Here is a 26,777-nt window from a genome sequence, read left to right on the forward strand (position 1 = left end):
CAGAGGAAGGCCCTAAAAATTGTAAAAGACTCCACCCACCCAAGTTATAGACTGTTCTCTCTGCTACCACACGGCAAGCAGTACTGGACCACCAAGTATGGGACCAAAAGGCTCCTGAACATCTTCTAATCCCAAACCGTAAAACAGCTCAACAGTTAATCTACCGGCTACCTGGACTATTTGCATTTACACCCTTTTTATTTTCTCCAACACTCCAACACACACACACACACACTGACACTCCAACACATACACACACTGCATATGCCCACACACACAAAATACACATATATATTGATGTATTGATGTCACACACACACACTCTTCACATATGCTGCTGCTACTCTGTTTATTATCTACCTTATTGCCTAGACACTATTAGCCCTACCTACATGTACATATTACCTCAATTACCTCAGCTACCTCAATTACATCAACTACCTCATACCTCTGGACATTGACTAGGCACCTGTCTGTACTGGTTGTACATAGATTGCCTCATTATTTTAATTGTATTGTCTTTCTATTTCTTTTTTTCTTTTAATTTTTCTTACTTTTTAATTCTGCATTGTTAGGAAATGCTTCCTAAGTAAGCATTTCACGGTAAAGTATTCAAATGTTGTATTCGGCCTATTTGACAAATACAATTTGTTTTGAACATTTTATTTTATTTGGTATGAACCATGCACGTTAGGTGCAGCTCCCATTTTGGGAGTGCCCATAAACGAGTTGAGAGGCGGCTAAGTGGATTGGAACCTACCCCGTCGTTAAACCCAGCCACGACATCATAAATCTCAAGAAGCTTTGAGGGAGTGATTGTGTCCCCATATCTTCAAGGTGTTAACTGCGCTTGTATAAATAAACGACCTGTTATTTTAGGCTCTATTACGTATCAGTCTCCCTCACGAGGTTGCTATTTAGATCTGAACGGTCACCATATATTTTAACTACATAACTGCAAAGGAACAAAAATAGAACTAACAGAACACATTCGTAGTAATTACCACGGAATACAGGCCTACATTTAATCAAATAGTTATTTCACAGATGAACCGTTTCATGTCCTTAATTCGATAAATAAAGGTTAAATAAATAAAACAAAATAAAAATAAAGTCAATCAGCAACCTGAATGTTATCAAAATATGAGAATATTATAAAGCCTGCTCAGTAGGCCTATAGCCTATGATTAGCACTAGCAGTTTGTCACATTTTAAAAAGTTAAGAGAATTGTGATATTCATAGACAGCAGATTCCCTCGTTAATTTGTGTTGACATGGAAATGTCAGAACTGCAATTTCTTATATTACATATCTAGGCTTATTATTAAATGATTATTAACATAATTATTGTTGTCATTAGTTGTTCTTTCTGATGTTATTTTCTATTCTTGTTATTTATTTGTCATGCCAATTCGGTTGGAGGTCTAAACTTATGAGGATACTTGTATTATTTTGCCATATTGACTAATATTGAAATGTATTGCCTTCCTTTTGCAGAGCCTGGCGGCCGGGGTTATGGATTTTAACCTTCTGACAGACAGTGAAGCCCGTAGCCCAGCGCTATCGCTTTCGGACTCTGGAACGCCTCAACATGATCTGGGATGCAAAGGCCAAGACAACAGCGGTCAGTTTCCACGTTTACCTTGCAAATGCTTTGTCTACAGGAGTGTTTGACCGATTAATAGTCCTCAGACTGACATTTTGGATGAAGAATATGCATATATGTTAATGCATGTGGGTCTAAACCAATCGAATAATTTGATAATAATAATGGGAATCATAATGTCCTAATAGGCTATAATAATAATAATCATAATAATAATAACACCAGGACGAATTTCTAGCTTGCAATAGCTATTAGGCTATTCATTGTCGCCTTTAATGTGCGTGATTGTGTGGATATCACTTCAACCATAATATTAATTGGCTTGCTATTATTTTGTAGACCTACAGCCCATATTCCTATGATTCACATTATATAATTGTTATTTTCCTTAATGAACTCAAGTTGCACGTTTATTCTTCTCGTTTGGCTTTTATAAAGCAAGAGTTATTAACTGTAGCGACTATAGACTTTAATGGAAGCTATTGTAAACATTTGGCATGGACCCCTTACGCTTTGGCGGAGCTTTTTGGCATTTTGTCGTGCGCGTGTCTTTACACGCCGATATGCTGTAGGTCTATTAATAACTCTCAATTGAAACCTAAAAAATAAGCTAAAACATACCTGTGCGTGATGAACGGAATATAGCCGAATATCATAGGCCTAGACATACAATAATATCCCGAGCAACTACGATTGCTCAGGCTTGAAAGCTAAATATCTACCTCTGCATTTTAACCGCCTGCATGCCAATTTATAACAAATTAGGCATTTGACAGAGAGACAAAGCTAATATTTGTGATACCCGTGCGGTCTAATAGATGAAATCTCTGTGGATCCAGGGTCTGCAACAGACTCCATTAGTGTGACTAATGTAAACTTACTCCGAAATGGACGGCCCTGAGTGAGTGCAGGGATTTAGGAGAACCCGCATATACTGTATATGAACCACGGATTACGCACTAAAACCATCAAGATAACGAGGTGTGTGGGGGCCAAATATCAAGAGGCAATATGTCCAATGTACTGTACCGTACTTGTATTGTTCACTGACTATGGAATATTCATTCTAGAAAAGTTTGATCTAGTTGAAATTAGATATTGAAAAATAAACCATAATTCATTCATTGTTCTTTCTTGTGATATTGACATAGTTAAAGTTAAACAATGAGTTTCTTTTTCAATGTCCATTTCAGGTTAGGGTTCTCATAATATGTATCCAGAAGGATATACATGGTTATTTGTTCAGTGTAGGCCTATATCTTTTAAATAAACTGGATCCCCATGACGGTGGACACCTGGGCCTCACCTCTAAAATATTATAGTACCTTCAAAAAGTATTCACACCCCTTGACAGTATTTTGTTGTTGTGTTACATCCTGATTTTAAAACTGATTAAATTTAGATTTTGAGTCACTGATCTAAACACAATACCCCTTAATGTCAAAGTGGAATTATGTTTTTAGAAATGTTTACAAATTAATAAAAAATGAAAAGCTGAAACGTCTTGAGTCAATAAGTATTCAACCCCTTTGTTATGGCAAGGCGTAAAAATGTGCTTAACAAGTCACATACGTTGCATGGACTCTGTGTGCGATAAGTGTGTTTAACATGATTTTTTAATGACTACCTCATCTCTGTACTCGAGACATACAATTATCTGTAAGATCCCTCAGTTGAACAGTGAATTTCAAACACATATTCAACCACAAAGGCCAGGGAGGTTTTCCAATGCCACGAAAAGAAGGGCACCTATTGGTAAATGGGTAGAAATGAAAAAACATCAGACGTTGAATATCCCTTTGAGCATGGTGAAGATATGTATTACACTTTTGATGGTGTATAAATACACCCAGTCATTACAAAGATACAGGCGTCCTTCCTAAATCAGTTGCTGGAGAGGAAGGAAACCCCTCAGGGATTTCACCATGAGGCCAATGGTGACTTTAAAACAGTTGGAGTTGAATGGCTGTGATAAGAGAAAACTGAGGATGGCTCAACAACATTGGAGTTACTCCACAATGCTAACCTATAGGCTCCCGAGTGGTGCAGCGGTCTAAGGCACGGCATCTCAGTGCTAGAGGCATCACTACAGACCCTGGATCGATTCCAGGCTGTATCACTACTGGCTGTGATTGGGAGTCCCATTGGGCGGCGCACAATTGGCTCAGCGTTGTCCCGATTAGGGTTTGGCCGGTGTAGGCCGTAAATAAGAATTTGTTCTTAACTGACTTGCCTAGTTAAATAAAGGTTAAATAAGAAATTAACATTAAAAACCTAACTGACAGAGTGAAAATAAGGAAGCCTGTACAGAATAAAACATTTCTAAACATCCATCCTGTTTGCAACAAGGCAATAAAGTAATACTGCAAATTTGGCAAAGCAATTAACTTTTTGTCCTGAATACAAAGTGTTATGTTTGGGGCAAATCCAACACAACACATCACTGAGTACCTCTCCATATTTTCAAGAATAGTGGTGGCTGCATCATGTTATAGGTATGCTTTTCATCAGCAAGGACTGGGGAGTTTTTTGTTGTTGATAAAAATAAATGTAATAGAGCTAAGAACAGGCAAGGTCCTAGAGGAAAACCTGGTTCAGTCTGCTTTCCAACAGACACTAGGAGACAAATTCACCTTTCAGCAGGACAAAAACCTAAAACACAAGGCCAAATATACACTGGAATTGCTTACCAAGACAACATTGAATGTTTCTGAGTGGCCTAGTCACAGTTTGGACTTAAATCAGCTTGAAAATCTATGTCAAGACTTGAAAATGGCTAGCAATGATCAACAACTAATTTGATAGAGCTTGAATAATTTTGAAAAGTAATAATGGGCAAATGTTGCACAATCCAGGTGTGGAAAGCTCTTAGAAATTTACCCAGAAAGACTCAAAGCTCTAATCTCTGCCAAAGGTGATGCTAACATGTATTGACTCAGGAGGTGGAATACTTATCTAATCAAGATATATTAGGGTTACATTTTTCATTCATGTTTTCCAAATGTTAGAATTGTTCTTCCACTTTTACATTAGAGTATTTTGTGTAGATTGTTGACAAAAAATGACAATTAAATCAATTTTAACCCCATTTTGTAACACAACAAAATGTGGAAAAAGGTCAAGGGGTGTGAATACTTTGAAGGCACTGTAATATTTCAGAGTTGAGACCCAGGTGTCCACCGTCATGGGAATCCAGTTTATAAAAAAGATATAGGCTTACACTGAACAAATAATCATGTATATCCTTCTGGATACATATTATGAGAACCCTAACCTGTGTATCCACTAAATGCAGAAATGTAATACATATTGGCGATTTTTATTAAATTAGGCCTTATTAAATGACAAATGGCACATGGGCATTAGCACACTCACTCAAGTGGCATCTGAAGTTTCAAAATGAGTAAAACTTCTATAAATGACAAACACATACTGTACCTGTACAGTATAGATCTAGAGGCTTGGTTACAATAGGCATACTTTACCAATAGGCATCATTTTTGATTATGTAGCTGGGAATTTTATAATTTCTTTCACAAAAGTATAGTTAGTCAAAACAAAGCCTCTCAATTCTCAAGGAGACTCCTAGTGATTAGAATATGCCTCAGATTGCTGGGGCCTTAGTGCATAATGAAAAGCCTAGAGAGGCAATAGCCTATAATATATGTCATACATAAGCATTTGTGGGTATGTATGCATGCATTTCAAAGCATGTGTGCATGCATTTGCATAACACAGTATGTATGCTGCTACATTGGTGCTTTTTCACCTGCCCAAGGGATTAAGCTTTTAAATTCAGATTGAATTGCCAAACAACTGTGTCTGGCAGTGTGCTTGGCGTTGATAAATCCACAAGGCTTCAGACATTCTCAAAAGTCTCATCAGTTGTGCAAGTGGTGGTGGGCATTAAGAACTGGCTGTTAGTTTGTTGGTTTGTTTATTGGCTGGCTGATTGACTAGCAGTCTGACCCAATACGTTGCTGTCACAAAATCTGCAAGGGTATATTTGACAAACACACACACACATACATTATATATATATATATGCCTTCTACTATACATTTGTACACCGCCATCAATATCAGCCCATGTGCTATAGGTGTGTGTAGTGTAGCCAATTGATTTTTATAAACTGGGTGGTTCGAGCCCTGAATGCTGATTTGGCTGACAGCCGTGGTATATCAGACCGTATACCACAGGTATGACAAAACATGTATTTTTACTGTTCTAATTATTTTGGTAACCAGTTTATAATAGCAATAAGGCACCTTGGAGGATTGTGGTACATGGCCAGTATACCACGGCTAAGGGCTGTATGCAGGCACTCCTCGTTGCGTCGTGTGTAAGAACAGTCCTGAGCCGTGGTATATTGGCCATATTGTTACGGTAGTCCTCCTCCTCTTCAACCGAAGAGGAGGAGTAGTGATTGAACCAAGGCGCAGCTTTGTGAAATGACATGATTTAATAAAGACACGACCAAACAACTAAGACAGAAAACGAACTAGACTTGAATAAACTACAAAATAACAAAACCGAAATGTATAGACAGACCTGAACAATACGAACTTACAAATAACGCGAAGAACGCACGAACAGGTAAAAATAGACTACACAAAATGACGATGTACAAAACAAACCGAACAGTCCCGTATGGTGCGACAAACACTGACACAGGAGACAACCACCCACAACGAACACTGTGAAACAACCTACCTAAATATGACTCTCAATTAGAGGAACGCCAAACACCTGCCTCTAATTGAGAGCCATACCAGGCAACCCTTAAACCAACATAGAAACAGACAACATAGAATGCCCACCCAAACTCACGTCCTGACCAACTAACACATACAACAAACTAACAGAAATAGGTCAGGAACGTGACACATATACCACACCCCCTCGGGCATTATTGCTTAAAAGTATACCCTCAGCAATGTATTACACATTAAAACAAAACAGCTATTCACATTCATTGTATTTGCGGTATGTCAGTGAGTAAAGTTAAAATGTTGAAAGATTTATTCTATTTGGAGATCAACTACAACGTAATCAGAAAAAAGCTCAATAAATTTACTTTATTTACTCCCATCAGTGAGATTCTTTATTGTAGGTTTTCGAGGTCTGCCCTCTCTCCTGGATTGTGACATGGGATGGAAAATGGTTTTTGGTCTAAGTGATGGCTAAACCAGTGTCAGTTTACTGGTAGATAGCAGCAAAAGTCTGGTCCTATTGGTTTTGCCAGTGGCGCTGCAGAGTCTTTTAAACCCTGCTGATTATTTCTTACTGCTCTCAGAGAGATAAACCCTTGCCAAACAGTCCAAAACCTGCCTGGTAACAAAAGCCTGATCCCTGGGATTAGGTAGCCAACTAATTTCACTCTTTCTGTGGGGTCCTCAAATTGCGGAACTCAGATGAAGAGAGAAAGGATCTCGGGCAGACAAAACATGTCTGTTTGGTTCTGGTGTTAGTGCCAGATGTGTTTCAGGGCCAATTTAAATTATTGATCTGTTTTTTGACAACTCTGAGAAGAGGATACATACAGTCAATGAATCTTGAAATATTCCAAACAGAACTGCACAAATCTAATACAGTAGGTGTAACTGTAAACAATTTCCATATTATTTGAAAATATGTTAATACATTATTTTTCAAATAGCATGGGATAAAATGTCCATTATATTAATTCACTTAAAATAAAAGAGGACAGTGGAAAGTGTGATAACTTTTTAATGGGAAGACACTTCACTCTGTAGAGATGATTGCTGCTCTTGTGCAAAATACTTGATATTGGATGGGAATGGAAATGGAAATATGCAATTTTTCAAAAACATGTTTGAGCAAGTCTGGAAGTATTGTAAACAAATATAGATAGTTATGATGTGATACAAAATGAGGATTTGCTATGTATTGGGCCCACATTTTGTTCTGATTATAACTACTGATCCATGTTGTTGCCTCCCAGACACAGAGAAGTCCCACCAGAACCAGACAGATGAGTCGAATGCAGAGGACGGCTCTCTGAAGAAGAAGCAGCGCAGGCAGAGGACCCACTTCACCAGCCAGCAGCTTCAGGAGCTGGAGGCCACCTTTCAAAGGAACCGCTACCCCGACATGAGCACACGGGAGGAGATCGCCGTGTGGACCAACCTCACAGAGGCACGAGTTAGGGTGAGTCCCCACAGAATCACTACTGAGCCAGTGAAATAATCCAAACCCACTTTCCTTAGGGGGTACATTTGTGGCACTCAAACATATGATTTCAACATAATTCTGAAGGTAAAAAGGCACCTGAAGGTACATATCTAAAAGATGACAAATTTACCTAACTAAGCAGAGATTTAAAAATGTTGCAATTTGACTTCAACAACCTAAAACTAGGCTTCACATGTCACAAAGGTCAGAAGTGTGTCGATCTGCTCCTGACCCTGAAATGTCCCCTCAAGCCCAGAGGTTTGGTCACCACCAGTCTGGAGCAGGTGGGCTCACATTTTGATGGATGACAATACAATCGTTGCCTTCCTGCCTAGTAATGGATCAAATTCATGTTGGCTAGATTAAAGGTCACATAGCACACAGTCTTGGTTGTTATTTTGAAAGAACAACAGACCACACACGTCCTAATGCCTAGCAGGACCCCACTTGTTCCCTGCTAATCCCACATGGACGCAGATTCCCCCTGCATATACAGAATACTTCTCCTGTCATCTTGATTTATAGCATTTAACACAGAATGCGTTTGTAATAAATGTTTGAATAACAAACCACTTGCTCTCCCTCTATATCCATGCTGGCTACTTCCTTGCCTACAAATGTGTATGTACAGTACATAACTGCATACAATGTGCTTAATAAAACTCAAATTGCTATTGCACATGTATATTTACAGTACAGAGTCCTGAGTCCAATGAGACTGGATTCTAATAATATCAATACAGCTCAGACTAAATTAAACCAACACAGTATTATAAAATGAAATGTATAATATGAAATATGTCAGAGCTTGTCCGAATTCTGATAAATAGATTTTAGCAGAGTCGTAAGCAATGAACGTGGGTACTTAGGTTACAGCGAGTCTGATTGTGGCAATCATTTGACAGTTTTAGGGAAGTGAGGTAAGGTTTGCCACAACCCCCCCCCCCCCCCCCCCATCCAACTACCATTTGACCTTCAGATGTTTCCATGAACACCTAAACAACATTGCCCCAGAGTCATGTTAAAAGGAGAGAGAAATCTTCCTCAACAGTGGGGTTTCCCCTACTGTCAATGGGTACCATGGAAAACTCACTGCTATATACACTGTACATTCAATAGTCCAGAGCATTCTATTACTATCACAACAGATGCTTGTTCTGCCGGCTGGCAGACACAGACTAAGGGTTTGGATTAGATACTGTATGCCTGGCACAGCAGTATTAGATGAGGAAGGGAGGGAGGGAGATGAGAAGTGTTGGTGGCTTTTTAATAATTTTTATTAGAATAACTAAAATGTGAGTAATATTATTTTGATTAATACAATTAGATTTTTAACTTTACACAGTCCGTTTATATCATTTTTGTATTGGATTCTTATAATAAAGGTATTTTGCTTCTCAATTAGTTTTGAAGTCTTTATGAGAATAAAGAGAAAGTTCCACCACAAAATGAACGCTCAGGGACAAATTCATATTTCCCCAATTGGGAACTGAATTAAGTACCTTCATTTTAGATTTGCCATTAAAACTTTAATCCGTTTTATACCCTCCAAAAATAGGACCTTAAAATGACAAAATGTGAAGACCGCTCCAGCTTGACATTTCTTTCACTGGGAGCTCATAATTCAAATAAGTGAATAATTTGTTTTAATAAACCATGGCTAATATGACTGTTTGATTATACACTTCAACTTATTCTTTCTTTTAAAAAGTCTGCAGCTACAGTATACTGAATCTTGCCTAAACTATTTGAAAGGAATCATAGTGTCAGCCATTGCAAACCAAAATGTTATTGTGTTTCAGAACAATTTTTACCACCTCAGATTAGGTTGAAAAGAAAAGCCCATATCTATTTTCCTTTTTTCCCTTTTCTGTCCTTCTCCCTCAGGTATGGTTTAAGAACCGCCGTGCCAAATGGAGGAAGAGGGAGAGGAACCAACAGGCTGAGCTGTGTAAAAACGGCTTTGGTGCCCAGTTCAATGGACTAATGCAGCCCTATGATGACATGTACTCTGGCTACTCATACAACAACTGGGCCACCAAGAGTCTGGCCAGCAGCCCACTGTCAGCCAAGAGCTTCCCCTTCTTCAACTCCATGAATGTAAGCCCCTTGTCCTCCCAGCCCATGTTCTCCTCCCCCAGCTCTATCCCCTCCATGAACATGGCCTCCTCCATGGTGCCCTCGGCGGTGGCCGGGGTGCCCGGCTCGGGCCTCAACAACCTGGGCAACCTGGGCAACCTCAATAGCTCCACGCTGAACTCGGTGGCGGTCACCGCCGCCACCTGCCCTTACGCCTCCACCGCAAGTCCTTACATGTACAGAGACACCTGCAACTCCAGCCTGGCCAGCCTCCGACTGAAGGCCAAGCAGCACGCCAACTTTGCCTACCCAGCCGTGCAAAACACAGTGTCCAACCTAAGCCCTTGCCAGTATGCAGTGGACCGGCCGGTATGAAGACATGTACCCACTCCCACCCAGCCTGCCCTGTACCCCCCGACCTCTCAGACCCATTGCCCCCCTCTTCCTCTCCTCCTCCCGGTCCCTGCTATGCTCCATCAGTGAATCAAAGTTAACTGCACACATCGTCATCACCATGGACTAGTTAACAAGACACTGTTTGTCTAACTGATGCTACACAACAGGAATAAGCTTTAACAGTTAGAAGAAAATCCCCTGATGGACCACCACGCTTCAAAGAACTCTCTCAAATACGCTGAGACTTTGTCGCTGAACCGACCAACTGTCAAAAAGGATTTCTAAGTTTAATCCAATATCATTTTTTTGGGACTGCATGACTAGAGTGAATTTAAAATGAAGAAAACCTGGATGCTTCAATTGCAATGGTGGTCAACATCTTGGCCAAACATGAAATCATTGTGACGCTTGCCACCATCACGGGAAAATGACCTGTGGTTCCAATATGAGGATGTATATAATGGACTTTTTTTGTTTTGTATGTGACAAAACTATCCATGAAACGTAGTACTTTGGAAATGAGAAAAGCATGTTCTTCAAGAGCAGACCCTAGGTTGATGTACTATGAGTACCTCCTTTAGGAATTGTAATTTTGTTATGAATTCCAATCCCCTCAGAAGGTCAGGTGTCAAAGGTCAGATCAGAAAGGAGAGAGGAGCTAGCACAACGTAGTCTCAAACAGAAGAAATAATATCCAAAATCAGAACCTTTTTAAAGAAAAGTCTAAAAAAGCCATTGAATATATAGATTTGTGTGGTGTTATAAAAAGGGAGTCCATGACTGTAAAAATGTATGTAAGAGTGCAGTTGTTATAAAACAAGCCTTTTTTCCTGGTGTAGCCTGCTTTGTCTCATTAACATAATAAAAATGTGTTTTTATGAACAACACATGGGCTAAAAGTGAGTACTATTGAAAGAAAGTCACCAGTTTCCCTTACAGGTACTGCATGACTTCATCTATGTTCTATCAGAGGAGGTTGGATGCACCTTAATTGGGGAGAACGGGCTCGTGGTAATGGCTGGAGTGGAGTGGAATGGTACCAAATACAAACACATGGTTTCCATGTGTTTGATGCCATTCCATTTGCTCCGTTCCAGCCATTATTACGATCCGTCCTCCCCTCAGCAGCCTCCACTGTGTTCTATGACATTAGACTGAGTTATAAACAAGTCCTACACACAATGTTCCCCTTGAACAAGCGTCAACGCCATGGAAACACTGTCTCACATCCCTGGCAACGTTATGCAACAGGGGACGTGGGGACTGGAGAGAGATGGAGAGATATAGATGTTCCTGCTGCCTGGTCAATGATACGTTTGACCTAAACGTAACAGGAGGAATTCTTGGGGCCGTGCCTTAGATCTCTCAGGCCGGTGCCAACATTATGTAAGCCTTCAGGAGGAGTCCCTGCGGACTCACCAAGGGGACTGTCGGCTGAGCCTGGAACGCCCAGCTTGTGGCAATGCAGCCTTTTACAACAATTACATTTTCACATTTTAGTTGTTCCTTTCTGCGTAGGCTTACTATTTTCTAGTTAATATCTACAATGTTAGACATCAGTCTCTAAAACGTGCAGGCATAAAGCAATGGAGTTATCAAATCTTAGAACTACAAGGCAGACAAGAAAACAATTATTTTAACATGGCAACTATATGTGTAGTTCTTTATTAACGGCTACTTTTTCAACAACATAACTCTGTGTGTATAAATCTGTCTCTTCTCCCAGCAGTCCAAAGAGCCTGTCCATGGGACTACAGTTGTCTGTGGAGCGAGGTGGAGCAGTCACAGTATTTGGTCTCCCCCTCCACACAACACATAGAATCAATATTCCATTGGAGGGCAAACAACCCATTCCCATTTGTTCATACTGCCCAGCACAAGGAGAACACATTCACAATGGTTCAAAGCCATTGTCTGGAAAAATCCATACAACTTGAAGTAATAACGATTACCTTTGAGAATACAGAGGGAATGAATAGAATAACTGTTTTTGTACTCTGACAGTATCCTATATGGTTCAGTAAAATATTTCAAGGGCCCACATATCATGAACACATTTAGTTCAAGCATGCATTTCAGCGTCAAGAAGTCCAGCAACATCAGTAGGTTATAATTTATCTGTCACTTCAACTTCCTTGGGACCAATATCACTTGAATTACAGTCAACAACAGCTTAGCATTAAGCAATCCACATCTCCTTTTACCCACTATAAATATCCAGGAGTGCCTACAGTCTCTTTGTGGTAGTGGAAAGAATAATAAATATTATGAAAGAATATTTGCATTTATTACTGATGAAGAATCAATCATCACATTTTATGATGATGATAAGCTCTCTGGGTAGCCTACGGACGTCAATGTGTTTGTCACGATCGTTGTATGGTGGAAGAGAGGAGGACCAAGGCGCAGAGTGATAACAATGCATTCTTCTTTTAATGAAACGAAACGAAGAACACTTGACAAACTAACGTGACACTACAAACAAATAGTGCTGACACAAACACTACACATAGACAATCACCCACGAACTACCTAATGAATATGGCTTCCTAAATATGGTTCCCAATCAGAGACAACGATAGACAGCTGTCTCTAATTGAGAACCAATCTAGGCAACCATAGACATACATACACCTAGACTAGACACTGCCCCATAAACATACAAAACCCCTAGACAATACAAAACACATACATCCCCCATGTCACACCCTGACCTAACTAAAATAATAAAGAAAACAAAGATAACTAAGGCCAGGGCGTGACAGTGTTGAACATTTTGTTTGATCTAAGTCCCTATGACCGCCTGTGTCCAAAATCGATAAGGTACATACAGTGGGGCAAAAAAGTATTTAGTCAGCCACCAATTGTGCAAGTTCTCCCACTTAAAAAGATGAGCGAGGCCTGTAATTTTCATCATAGGTACACTTCAACCATGACAGACAAAATGAGGGGAAAAAATCCAGAAAATCACATTGTAGGATTTTTTATGAATTTATTTGCAAATTATGGTGGAAAATAAGTATTTGGTCACCTACAAACCAGCAAGATTTCTGGCTCTCACAGACCTGTAACTTCTTCTTTAAGAGGCTCCTCTGTCCTCCACTCGTTACCTGTATTAATGGCACCTGTTTGAACTTGTTATCAGTATAAAAGACACCTGTCCACAACCTCAAACAGTCACACTCCAAACTCCACTATGGCCAAGACCAAAGAGCTGTCAAAGGACACCAGAAACAAAATTGTAGACCTGCACCAGGCTGGGAAGACTGAATCTGCAATAGGTAAGCAGCTTGGTTTGAAGAAATCAACTGTGGGAGCAATTATTAGGAAATGGAAGACATACAAGACCACTGATAATCTCCCTTGATCTGGGGCTCCACGCAAGATCTCACCCCATGGGGTCAAAATGATCACAAGAACGGTGAGCAAAAATCCCAGAACCACACGGGGGGACCTAGTGAATGACCTGCAGAGAGCTGGGACCAAAGTAACAAAGCCTACCATCAGTAACACACTACGCCGCCAGGGACTCAAATCCTGCAGTGCCAGACGTGTCCCCCTGCTTAAGCCAGTACATGTCCAGGCCCGTCTGAAGTTTGCTAGAGAGCATTTGGATGATCCAGAAGAAGATTGGGAGAATGTCATATGGTCAGATGAAACCAAAATATAACTTTTTGGTAAAAACTCAACTCGTCGTGTTTGGAGGACAAAGAATGCTGAGTTGCATCCAAAGAACACCATACCTACTGTGAAGCATGGGGGTGGAAACATCATGCTTTGGGGCTGTTTTTCTGCAAAGGGACCAGGACGACTGATCCGTGTAAAGGACAGAATGAATGGGGCCATGTATCGTGAGATTTTGAGTGAAAACCTCCTTCCATCAGCAAGGGCATTGAAGATGAAACGTGGCTGGGTCTTTCAGCATGACAATGATCCCAAACACACTGCCCGGGCAACGAAGGAGTGGCTTCGTAAGATGCATTTCAAGGTCCTGGAGTGGCCTAGCCAGTCTCCAGATCTCAACCCCATAGAAAATCTTTGGAGGGAGTTGAAAGTCCGTGTTGCCCAGCAACAGCCCCAAAACATCACTGCTCTAGAAGAGATCTGCATGGAGGAATGGGCCAAAATACCAGCAACAGTGTGTGAAAACCTTGTGAAGACTTACAGAAAACGTTTGACCTCTGTCATTGCCAACAAAGGGTATATAACAAAGTATTGAGATAAACTTTTGTTATTGACCAAATACTTATTTTCCACCATAATTTGTAAATTCATTAAAAATCCTACAATGTGATTTTCTGGATTTTTTTTTCTCATTCTGTCTGTCATAGTTGAAGTGTACCTATGATGAAAATTACAGTCCTCTCTCATCTTTTTAAGTGGGAGAACTTGCACAATTGGTGGCTGACTAAATACTTTTTTGCCCCACTGTATGCAACGGTATTGCTAGAGAGATGTTATCATGAAATAGAGGGGTGTGTTGTTATTGAACATCTCTCACACCAAATATCTGTAATTAGAGAACAATAATGAAAATGTGTTATTAAAAAGCCATATACTATGAATGGTGTAGAATGTAATATCAGTATCCATTCCAGGTACACTGTGTTAACTCATTTGTTAATTGCATACCTCGTTGGGAACTATGATTTAATTACATATCATTATTCCACCTTTTTCTATGATTAAAGTAATGGGCAAGAGTGACTTAATTCAGGATCGGTCGTGGGGCCTCCCTGGGTGCACGTTTTTGGTTTTTGCCCTAGCACTACACAGCTGAATTCAAATCATCAAAGCTTGATGATGAGTTGGTTATTTGCATCAGCTGTTTAGTGCTAGGGCAAAAAACAAAACGTGCACCAAGGGTGGGCCCCCAGGACCGACTTTGGGAAACCCTGACTTAATTAAAATTGTAATTTGGATTTCAGCAGAAAGTACGGTAATTAGTATGGTAATTAGTGTTAATAATACAAACAGAATGGGGAAGGAATCTCAGCTTTTTTTCACAGTTTGTTTCCAAAGAGGATTAAAGAAATTAAAATATGTTGAGATAGCTTTTCAAAGTTATTAACAATAAAAATTGCTCAAGATGGGAAGAAAGCTCCCAGCGATGTTTATTTATTTTTATTAAAACAACAACACCTCAATACAATACAAAGACAATATGAATGGTCGTTCCCATAAGTGGCTTCTCTTGTCCGTGGGTGCACTCGCCGCCACCCCACCCCACCCCGAGATGCCGGCATGTCGAAGCCCCCGTCCACTGGCCCAAAGGCATTTTCCAAGGCCGGGAAGGACCAACCCGACGGAAGCGATCGCACCAATAACGACCAGAACCAGCACACACCGCTCACAGCATAAAACCAAAATAGAAAACATAAATAACTAAAAGCAAAACATACAATAATCACATCCCCACCCTTACCCCTGATTAGAGGACCTCAAACATTTATACTGTGTATATATTTATTCCCACACTCATGAATTCCAACCTTCTGATAGCCACAGTTCAACCCATCTTTCCCAGTAAATTATCATTCTACAATTTCCTCTTGCAATACATCCCTACATTCTACCATGGTGTCTCACTAGGGACTTGAACCTCCCCATCTGCAACATTTCTGCTGAAATTGCCCCCAAAATAAACATTTTACCCAAGAGCACAATTATATTTCCAATTGACTGAATGTGGTCCTTCAAATCCCCAACAATACAGTTTGCAGGTCCAATATTATGACATGACAACGATTCCGGGACCTGACTCCAAAAACAAGCCACCGAAGGTAGTACCAAAAGAGATGTTCTATTGATTCTGTTTCCTCGTGGCAGAGTCTGCACAGGGCTGACTGTTCAATGCCCCATATTTGGATAATTTGTTTTGTAGTGAGAATTTTATATAATAGCTTAAATTGAAAAGAACGGATTGATGCGTCAATTGTTATTTTCTATGTCAGTTCATAAACCCGGTGCCATGGTATTAGGACATTGAAAATCTGTTCCTAACTTTCTTGAATTTTACGCGGTATAGTTCCACTAGATGTTGGAACATTGGAGCGGGGACTTGATTCCATTCAGCCACAAGAGCGTTAGTGAGGTCGGGCACTGATGTTGGGCGATTAGGCCTGGCCCGCAGTCGGCGTTCCAATTTATCCCAAAGGTATTCGATGGGGTTGAGGTCAGGGGGTAAGCCGTCATTGTAAATAATAATTTGTTCTTAACTGACTTGCCTAGTTAAATAAAGGGTAAATAAAAAATACAAGTATGGATCTCGCTTTGTGCACAATGGCAATGTCACAGGAAACAGGAAAGGGCCTTCCCCAAACTGTTGCCACAAAGTTGGAAGCACAGAATCATCTAGAATCTCATTGTATGCTGTAGCGTTAATATTTCCCTTCACTGGAACTAAGAGGCCTAGCCCAAACCTTAAAAAACAGCCCCAGACCATTATTCCTCCTCCACCAAACTTTACAGTTGGCACTATGCATTTGGGCAGGTAGCGTTCTCCTGGCATCCTCCAAACCCATGTTCGTCCGTCAGACTGCCAGATGGTGAAGTGTGATTCATCACTACAGAGAATGCGTTTCCACTTCTCCAGAGTCCAATAGTGGCGAGCTTTATACCACTCCAGCTAACGCTTGGCATTGCGCATGGTGATCTTAGGCTTGAGTGCGGCTACTCGGTCATGGAAACCCATTTCATGATGCTCCCAATGAACAGTTCTTGTGCTGATGTTGTTTTCAGAGGCAGTTTGGAACTCGATAGTGAGTGTTGCAACCGAGGAGAGACGATTTTTTACGCTCTACGCACTTCAGCACTCGGCGGTCCCGTTCTGTGAGCTTGTGTGGCCTACCACTTCACGGCTGAGCCGTTGTTGCTCCTAGACGTTTCCATTTCACAATAACAGCACTTACAGTTGATCGGGCAGGGCAGAAATTTGACGAACTGACTTGTTGGAAAGGTGGCATCCTATGACGGTGCCACGTTGAAAGCCACTGAGCTCTTCAGTAAGGCCAATCTACTGCCAATGATTGTCTATGGAGATTGCATGGCTATGTGCTCGATTTTATACACCAGTCAGCAAAGGTTGTGGCTGAAATAACCAAATCCACAAATTTGAAGGGGTGTCCACATACTTTTGTATATATAGTGTAAATCATGGAATGAGCAGGTGTTCTTAACGTTTTGTAAATCAAATCAAATCAAATTTTATTGGTCATTGTATACTCAGTATATTGGTCATTTTAAGCCATTTATGATTTTGAATTGGTTGAAGACAAAATAATTCATTCCTTTCTCTTTCAAGTAATTGCCTCTTCCATTTTTGTGGCGGAGCTGCAATGAATTGGTTATAATTTTGTATTGAGCATACATCTCCATACACTATGATTAATTGCTTGTGTTACCGTCGTTGTTTACAATATCATTCATAAACATAAACAATGTAATTCATTCCTTATACATTATCTTCAAGAAAATTGGTTTATCCACTATCAGTACATTGGAGTTTAGCCATATTATTTGCTGTAATATGTGTTGTGCCTCTTCTGGAGGATAAAATTAGAATTATACGGCTTCATTTAAAAAAGGGGATACTTTAAACAGGGTTCCATTGTCAATCCACCGCAAATGGATGGTTTTATTCGGTATAACATCTAAGAGCCCCCGTTTTAAACATCGGATGTGCCTCTCTTAGTAGCTTACTGGAAAACCAGTTTGGATTTAGATACAGTTTTGGTAAAATATAAGCTTTAAGAAAGATGCCTTGATATTTAATAGTTTTAACCATCCAAACTCATATTCATTATATGAATATACCCATTCAACTTCATCTGGTTTGCCATTCCAAATAAAATGAATAGATATGTAAACCGCTATATCACTAGACAATTAATCAGGGTAATTTTCCCATAGATGGACAGGTGTTTCCCTTTCCATGGTTTCAAGATCCTATCTATTTTGCTAAGTAAACATTTTCTGTGACCAGCTTTAATTTAGTCTGTTTTTTCAGAGGGTGGGTTACAGGTACAAAAACAATCAAAGAAATGCATACAAAGATAACCCAAACCCATTCCCCCCTTCAGTCCCAATCTTCCCTCCCACCCCACCCGGGAGCCATGTTCGTAGCAGTACTGCCTGCCAGCAGTCATCTTCTCTGATTGATTGAGAGATTCAAGGGGCTATCATCCTTGAGTAACATAATAGATGCAAAGCATTGAATACTTAAATGTACGCACTTCTAAATGAATTTTGTAACTTTGACTCAGAAGCATTTAACTGCAGGGCACTCCCACATCATATGATTTAGGAGACACAGTGAACAGTTGGGAGTTGGTGCCAATTTCATTGTAAAATGTTTCTTTGGATAAATACAGTCTGTGAACAAACTTAAACGGTATAAGTTGATTGTTCGGATTACCGGGTGCCAAGGTCATATTTATCCATATTCTGTTCGAGTTAAAGGGTTGTTCAGATTCAATTAGATCTGTGGACCATATTTTTTAATGGCTAGCTCAGAATATGAGCTTTCCAAAAGTCGTTTATATATTATAGAGCCCAGATCATTTATTTATCTGTGATCTTCAACGCATTTGGGAGTAATTGAGATAAATTGTCTATATATAGTAAATTATCGTATGCATATAATGAGATGAAGTGATCAGTAGATTTGTGGGAAATGTGTGTCATTTCTTTCAATTTATGAATTGCCTGGGCCAGGGGTTTCATGGATAATAAAAATAGCAAAGACGGTCCATGGTCTCGAGACAGAACGACAACATTTTGGAAAACAGTTTCATATTAGTGTTTATCAAAGTAAAGATACTTACCTTTTTTTATAAAAGTAAAATTCGTGCTGTAATCACATATCTCCCAAATGAACATTTGTGAACAGCTGTATTAAACATTTTGAGCAGTAGTGGACCTAATTGATTCCAAAATGTTAAAAAGACCATCAAATCAAATGTTATTTGTCAAATGCGCCAAACACCTTACAGTGAAATGCTTACTTACAAGCCCTTAACCAACAATGCAGTTTTAAGAAAAAATAGATAAGTAAAAAATAAAAGTAAAAATAACAAATAGTTAAAGAGCAGCAGTAAAATAACAGTAGCGAAGCTATATACAGGGGGTACCGGGACAGAGTCAATGTGCGGGGGCACAGGTTAGTGAGGTAATTGAGGTAATATGTACATGTAGATAGAGTTAAAGTGACTATGCATAGATAATAACCAGAGAGTAGCAGCAACGTAAAAGAGGGGGTGGGGGACAATGCAAATAGTTTGGGTAGCCATTTGATTAGCTGTTCAGAAGACTTATGGCTTTGGTGTAGAAGCCTTTTGGACCTAGACTTAACACTCCGGTACTGCTTGCCATGCAGTAGCAGAGAGAACAGTCTATGATTTGGGTGACTGGAGTCTTTGACAATTTTTAGGGCCTTCCTCTGACACCGCCGAGTGTAGAGATCCTGGATGGCAGGAAGCTTGGCCCCAGTACATGGCCCGGTGGCTGTGTGATCACGCTCTCCTCAGCCGATGTGAGTAAGACCTTTAAACATGTCAACATTCACAAGGCCGCTGGGCCATACGGATTACCAGGACGTGTACTCCGAGCATGCGCTGACCATCTGGCAAGTGTCTTCAATGACATTTTCAACCTATCCCTGTCTGAGTCTGTAATACGAACATGTTTCAAGCAGACCACCATAGTCCCTGTGCCCAAGAACACTAAGGTAACCTGCCTAAATGACTACCGACCCGTAGCACTCACATCTGTAGCCATGAAATGCTTTGAAAGGCTGGTCATGGCTCACATCAACACCATTATCCCAGAAACCCTAGACCCACTCCAATTTGCATACTGCACCAACAGATTCACAGACAATGCAATCTCTATTGCACTCCACACTGCCCTTTCCCACCTGGACAAAAGGAACACCTATGTGAGAATGCTATTCATTGACTACAGCTCAGCGTTCAACACCATAGTGCCCTCAAAACTCATCACTAAACTAAGGACCATGGGACTAAACAGCTCCCTCTGCAACTGGATCCTAGACTTCCTGACGGGCCGCTCCCAGGTGGTAAGGGTAGGTAAAAATACATCCGCCACGCTGATCCTCAACACGGGGGCCCCTCAGGGGTGCGTGCTCAGCCCCCTCCTGTACTCCCTGTTCACTCTTGACTGCACGGCCAGGCACAATTCCAACAATGATGAGACAGTCTATAGGGAGGAGATCAGAGACCTGACCATGTGGTGCAAGGACAACAACCTCTCCCTCAACGTGATCAAGACAAAGGAAATAATTGTGGACTACAGGAAAAAGACAGAGCATGCCCCCATTCTCATCGACGGGGCTGTAGTGGAGCAGGTTGAGAGCTTCAAGTTCCTTGGCATCCACATCAACAACAAACTAACATGGTCCAAGCACACCAAGACATCCACATCAACAACAAACTAACATGGCATCCACATCAACAACAAACTAACATGGTCCAAGCACACCAAGTCGTGAAGAGGGCACGACAAAACCTATTCCCCCTCAGGAGACTGAAAAAATTTGTCATGGGTCCTCAGATCCTCAAAAGATTTTACAGCTGCACCATTGAGAGCATCCTGACGGGTTGCAACACTGCCTGGTATGGTAACTGCTCGGCCTCCGACCGCAAGGCACTACAGAGCGTAGTGCATATGGCCCAGTACATCACCGGGGCCAAGCTTCCTGCCATCCAGAACCTCTATACCAGGTGGTGTCAGAGGAAGGCCTTAAAAATCATCAAAGAGTCCAGCCACCCTAGTCGTAGACTGTTCTCTCTGCTACCGCACGGCAAGCGGTACCGGTGCGCCAATTCTAGGTCCAAGAGGCTTCTAAACAGCTTCTACTGCTGTTACTTCTCTCTGCTATTATCTATGCATAGCCACTTTAACAACCCTACCTGCATGTACATAATTATCTCAATTACCTCGACACCGGTGCCCCCACACATTGACACAATGACTCTGTTCCGGTACTCCCTGTATATAGCCCCGCTATTGTTTACTGCTGCTCTTTAATTCTTTGTTTTTCTTATCTCTTACTTTGAATTATTTTTATTTTTTTAGGTATTTTCTTAAAACTGCATCGTTGGTTAAGGGCTTGTATGTAAGCATTTCACTGTAAAGTCTACACCTGTTGTATTCGGCACATGTGACAAATAAAATTTGATTCGATTTGTGTCTAAATCGATGGATGGCAAATTCAAATCTATGTCTTATGAATAAATCAAGTTATGTTTTGACTGTGGAAAGAGTAATAGCTACCTGGACTGAAGAGTGTTTCTTGAGAATGTTCTAACACATCTTATTTAATTGTGATTTGTTCAACCAGGTCGCAATTGTAAATGAGAACTTGTTCTCAACTTGCCTACCTGGTTAAATAAAGGTGGAAAAAAAAGTAAAACCCAGATGCAATGCAGTTGCATTCTTTTTAATAAAACCTTTCGTGGCATCCCATAGAATCCGTGGGGTCATCGACTGAATTTTTATGTATTATTATTAATTAATTTAGTTAAATTTCAAATTGATCACAGAATGTAAGATTTTGTAGTAATGATACGTTGAAACGCCAACTTATGGTTATTGTAGGAGATTCTGGCATTTTAAGTTGGAAGTAGTATGTTCGGTGGTCAGACAAGCTCATATGTCGAATTTCTATTTTCTTGACTAAAGACAACAGAGGTGTAGATAATAGTATGACATCGATTTGTGAGAATGATTTATGCCTGTTTGAGTAGAAAGTGTCATCTTTTGCTTTAGGATTATGTGCTCACCAGGCATCAAAGAGGTTGTAATCAGAGCGTATATGCTGGAGGGCAGGGCCTTGGTTGCATGTGGATTGTAGTTGGTCTTATACGATTTCTCCCGCATGTCCAAAATGGCATTCATGTCTGTCCCAATAACCAGATGGAATTTAGTTAATTCTATTAATATGCTGTTCAGAGAATAACATATATGAATTTGGAGCGTACACATTAATAAAGGCAATTTTCTTTCCGTTACAGAAACATTTAAGGTAAGTGATTCTGCCTTCTTGGTTTTTGCCTTCACCCAAGATTGTGATTTTGAGATTCTTATGTGTCATTATGATTACACCTTTAGTGTCGTTTGGGGCTGATGAAAAAACAGCCAGTTTGTACAAATGGTTATCTATTCTTTGCAAGTCCTTTTGGAGCAGGTGTGTTTCTAGGAGCATTGCTACATCAACATGGTTTCTTGCTAGGATATCAAGACAGCTGGAACATTTAATAAGAGTGTGCAGGCCTTTCAAATTCCAAGTGAGAATAGCTAGCGTTGCATTGTAAAAAAAAAAAGAGTGTATTATTAATGATGTAATTGTTATCTTAGTGATTCTGTTTTCTTTTTAGGAGATTGATTTCCCCTTCTAGCTTAGTTTGTGCTGTTTCCTGGTCATGGAGTTGCTTTCCACTTTAGTTGAGTAGGAATCCACTTTAGAAGTGGGCAGTGCAAGAGATTCAAAATAGGTCAGCTACTGGAGCGAAAGAGACTTGCTATTGTTCCTTGTAATCCAGTGAACGTTCCACACCTTAATGTGAAGTTACAGTTGAAGTCGGAAGTTTATATACACCTTAGCCAAATTCATTTCAACTCAATTTCACAATTCCTGACATTTAATCCTAGTAAAAATTCCCTGTCTTAGGTCAGTCAGGATCACCACTTTATTTTAAGAATGTGAAATGTCAGAATAATAGTAGAGAGAATGATTTATTTCAGCTTTTATTTCTTTCATCACATTCCCAGTGGGTCAGAAGTTACATACACTCAATTAGTATTTGGTAGCATTGCCTTTAAATTGTTTAACTTGGGTCAAACGTTTCGGGAGCCTTCCACAAGCTTCCCATAATAAGTTGGGTGAATTTTGGCCCATTCCTCCTGACAGAGCTGGTGTAACTGAGTCAGGTTTGTAGGCCTCCTTGCTCGCACATGCTTTTTCAGTTCTGCCCACAAATTTTCTATAGGATTGAGGTCAGGGCTTTGTCATGGCCACTCCAATACCTTGACTTTGTTGTCCTTAAGCCCTTTTGCTACAACTTTGGAAGTATGCTTGGGGTCATTGTCCATTTGGAAGACCCATTTGCAACCAAGCTTTAACTTCCTGACTGATGTCTTGAGATGTTGCTTCAATATATCCACATAATTGTCCTGCCTCATGATGTCATTTATTTTGTTAAGTGCACCAGTCCCTCCTGCAGAAAAACACCACCACCACATGATGCTGCCACCCCTGTGCTTCATGGTTGGGATGGTGTTCTTTGGCTTGCAAGACTCCGCCTTTTTCCTCCAAACATAACAATAGTCATTATGGCCAAACAGTTCTATTTTTATTTCATCAGACCAGAGCACATTTCTCCAAAAAGTACGATCTTTGTCCCCATGTGCAGTTGCAAACCGTAGTCTGGCTTTTTTATGGCGGTTTTGGAGCTGTGGCTTCTTCCTTGCTGAGCGGCCTTTCAGGTTATGTCGATATAGGACTCGTTTTACTGTGGATATAGATACTTTTGTACCTGTTTCCTCCAGCATCTTCACAAGGTCCTTTGCTGTTGTTCTGGGATTGATTTGCACTTTTTGCACCAAAGTACATTCATCTCTAGGAGACAGAACGTGTCTCCTTCCTGAGCGGTATGACGGCTGTGTGGACCCATGGTGTTTATACTTGCGTACTACTGTTAGTACAGATGAACGTGGTACCTTCAGGCGTTTGGAAATTGCTCCCAAGGATGATCCAGACTTGTGGAGGTCTCCATTTTGTTTCTGAGGTCTTGACTGATTTATTTTGATTTTCCCATTGATGTCAAGGAAAGAGGCACTGAGTTTGAAGGTAGGCATTGAAATGCATCCACAGGTACACCTCCAATTGACTCAAAGTGTGTCAATTAGCCTATCAGAAGCATCTAAAGCCATGACATAATTTTCTGGAATTTTCCAAGCTGTTTAATGGCACAGTCAACTTAGTGTATGTAAACTTCTGACCCACTGGAATTGTGATACAGTGAATTATAAGTGAAATAATCTGTCTGTAAACAATTGTTGGAAAAATTACTTGTGTCATGCACAAAGTAGATGTCCTCACCGACTTGCCAAAACTATAGTTTGTAACAAGAAATTTGTGGAGTGGTTGAAAAACGGGTTTTAATAACTCCAACCTAAGTTTATGTAAACTTTCGACTTCGACTGTATATGTTGACAATTATTTGAAGATAAGTCTGTTAATTCATACAGTGCCTTCGGAAAGTATTCAGACCTCTTGACTTTTTCCACATTCCACATTTGTTACGTTACAGCCCTATTCTAAAATGGATTAAATTGAAAAATCCTCAGCAATCTACACACAATACACAATAATGACAGGTTTTTAGAAATGTTTGCAAATGTATTATAAGTAAAAAACAGAAATACCTTCTTACATAATTATTCAAACCCTTTGCTCTGAGACTCGAAATTGAGCTCAGGTGCATCCTGTTTCCATTGATCATCTATGAGATTTGATTGGAGTCCACCTGTGGTAATTTCAATTGATTGGACATGATTTTGGAAAGGCCATGAGGTCGAAGGAATTGTCCGTAGAGCTCAGACAGGATTGTGTCGAGGCACTGATCTGGGTTAGGGTTAGGGTTAGGGTACCAAAACATTTCTGCAGCATTGAAGGTCCCCAAGAACACAGTGGCCTCCATCACTCTTAAATGGAAGAAGTTTGGAACCACCAAGACTCTTCCTTAAGCTGGCCACCCAGCCAAACTGAGCAATCGGGGGAGAAGGGACTTGTTTAGGGAGGTGACCAAGAACCCGATGGTCACTCTGACAGAGCTCTAGAGTTCCTCTGTGGAGACGGGAGAACATTCCAGAAGGATAACCACCTCTGCAGCACTCCACCAATCAGGCCTTTATGGTAGAGTGGCCAGACGGATGCCGCCACTCAGTAAAAGGCACATGACCTAAAGACTCTCAGACCATGAGTAACAAGATTCTCTGGTCTGATGAAACCAAGATTCAACTCTTTGGCCTGAATGCCAAGCATCACGTCTGGAGGAAACCTGGCAAAATCCCTACGGTGAAGTTTGGTGGTGGCAGCATCATGCTGTGGGGGTGTTTTTCAGTGGCAAGGACTGGGAGACTAGTCAGGATTGAGGGAAAGATGAACAGAGCAAAGTACAGAGAGATCCTTGATGAAAACCTGCTCCAGAGCGCTCAGGACCTCAGAATGGGGCAAAAGTTCACCCTCCAACAGGACAACGACCCGAAGCACACAGCCAAGTCAACACAGGAATAGCTTTAGGACAAAACTCTGAATGTCCTTAAGTGGCCCAGCCAGAGGCTGGACTTGAACCCGATCAAACATTTCAAATCAAATCAACGTTTATTTGTCACGTGCGCTGAATACAACAGGTACCTTACCTTACAGTGAAATGCTTACTTACAGGCTCTAACCATTAGTGCAAAAAAGGTATTAGGTGAACAATAGGTTGGTAAAGAAATAAAACAACAGTAAAAAGACAGGCTATATACAGTAGCGAGGCTATAAAAAGTAGTAAGGCTACATACAGACAGTGGTTAGTCAGGCTGATTGAGGTAGTATGTACATGTAGAGATGGTTAAAGTGGCTATGCATATATGATGAACAGAGAGTAGCAGTAGCGTAAAAGAGGGGTTGGCGGGTGGTGAATGGGACACAATGCAGATAGCCCGGTTAGCCACTGTGCGGGAGCACTGGTTGGTCGGCCCAATTGAGGTAGTATGTACATGAATGTATAGTTAAAGTGACTATGCAAATATGATAAACAGAGAGTAGCAGCAGCGTAAAAGGAGGGGTTGGGGTGGGGGGGGCACACAATGCAAATAGTCCGCGTAGCCATTTGATTACCTGTTCAGGAGTCTTATGGCTTGGGGGTAAAAACTGTTGAGAAGCCTTTTTGTCCTAGACTTGGCACTCCGGTACCGCTTGCCATGCGGTAGTAGAGAGAACAGTCTATGACTGGGGTGGCTGGGGTCTTTGACAATTTTTTGGGCCTTATTCTGACACCGCCTGGTGTAGAGGTCCTGGATGGCAGGCAGCTTAGCGACAGTGATGTACTGGGCCGTACGCACTACCCTCTGTAGTGTCTAGCGGTCGGAGGCCAAGCAGTTACCATACCAGGCCTGGAACAGCTGATGCTCTCATGCATGCCTCAGTGTTGCTTGCATCGAAGCGAGCATAGAAGTGATTTAGCTTATCTGGTAGGCTCGTGTCACTGGGCAGCTCGCGGCTGGGCTTCCCTTTGTAGTCTGTAATAGTTTGCAAGCCCTGCCACATAAGACGAGCGTCGGAGTCGGTGTAGTATGATTCAATCTTAGCCCTGTATTGACGCTTTGCCTGTTTGATGGTTCGTCGCAGGGCATAGCAGGATTTCTTGTAAGCTTCCGGGTTAGAGTCCCGCACCTTGAAAGCAGCAGCTCTACCCTTTAGCTCAGTGCG

General features: G+C 40.9%; 1 protein-coding gene across 1 annotated transcript; it reads left to right on the forward strand.

Moving 5' to 3' along the window:
- Window positions 1-1,515: 1,515 nt before the first annotated feature.
- On the forward strand, window positions 1,516-11,109 carry LOC120017918 (pituitary homeobox 3). Its single transcript, XM_038960876.1, has 3 exons — window positions 1,516-1,624; window positions 7,572-7,777; window positions 9,689-11,109. The coding sequence occupies exons 1-3, from the start codon at window positions 1,516-1,518 to the stop codon at window positions 10,253-10,255; spliced, it is 882 nt and encodes a 293-aa protein (XP_038816804.1). The 3' UTR covers window positions 10,256-11,109.
- The last annotated feature ends 15,668 nt before the right edge of the window (window positions 11,110-26,777 follow it).

The sequence above is a fragment of the Salvelinus namaycush genome, chromosome 22, assembly GCF_016432855.1.
Source record: "Salvelinus namaycush isolate Seneca chromosome 22, SaNama_1.0, whole genome shotgun sequence".
Taxonomy (NCBI): Eukaryota; Metazoa; Chordata; class Actinopteri; order Salmoniformes; family Salmonidae; genus Salvelinus; species Salvelinus namaycush.

Bases quoted from the DNA above. Each gene is read 5' to 3' on its own strand.
- LOC120017918 (XM_038960876.1), top strand. From the start codon at position 1,516: ATGGATTTTAACCTTCTGACAGACAGTGAAGCCCGTAGCCCAGCGCTA. The intron at 1,625-7,571 runs GTCAGTTTCCAC...GTTGCCTCCCAG, and splicing joins CAAAGGCCAAGACAACAGCG to ACACAGAGAAGTCCCACCAG. The intron at 7,778-9,688 runs GTGAGTCCCCAC...CTTCTCCCTCAG, and splicing joins TCACAGAGGCACGAGTTAGG to GTATGGTTTAAGAACCGCCG.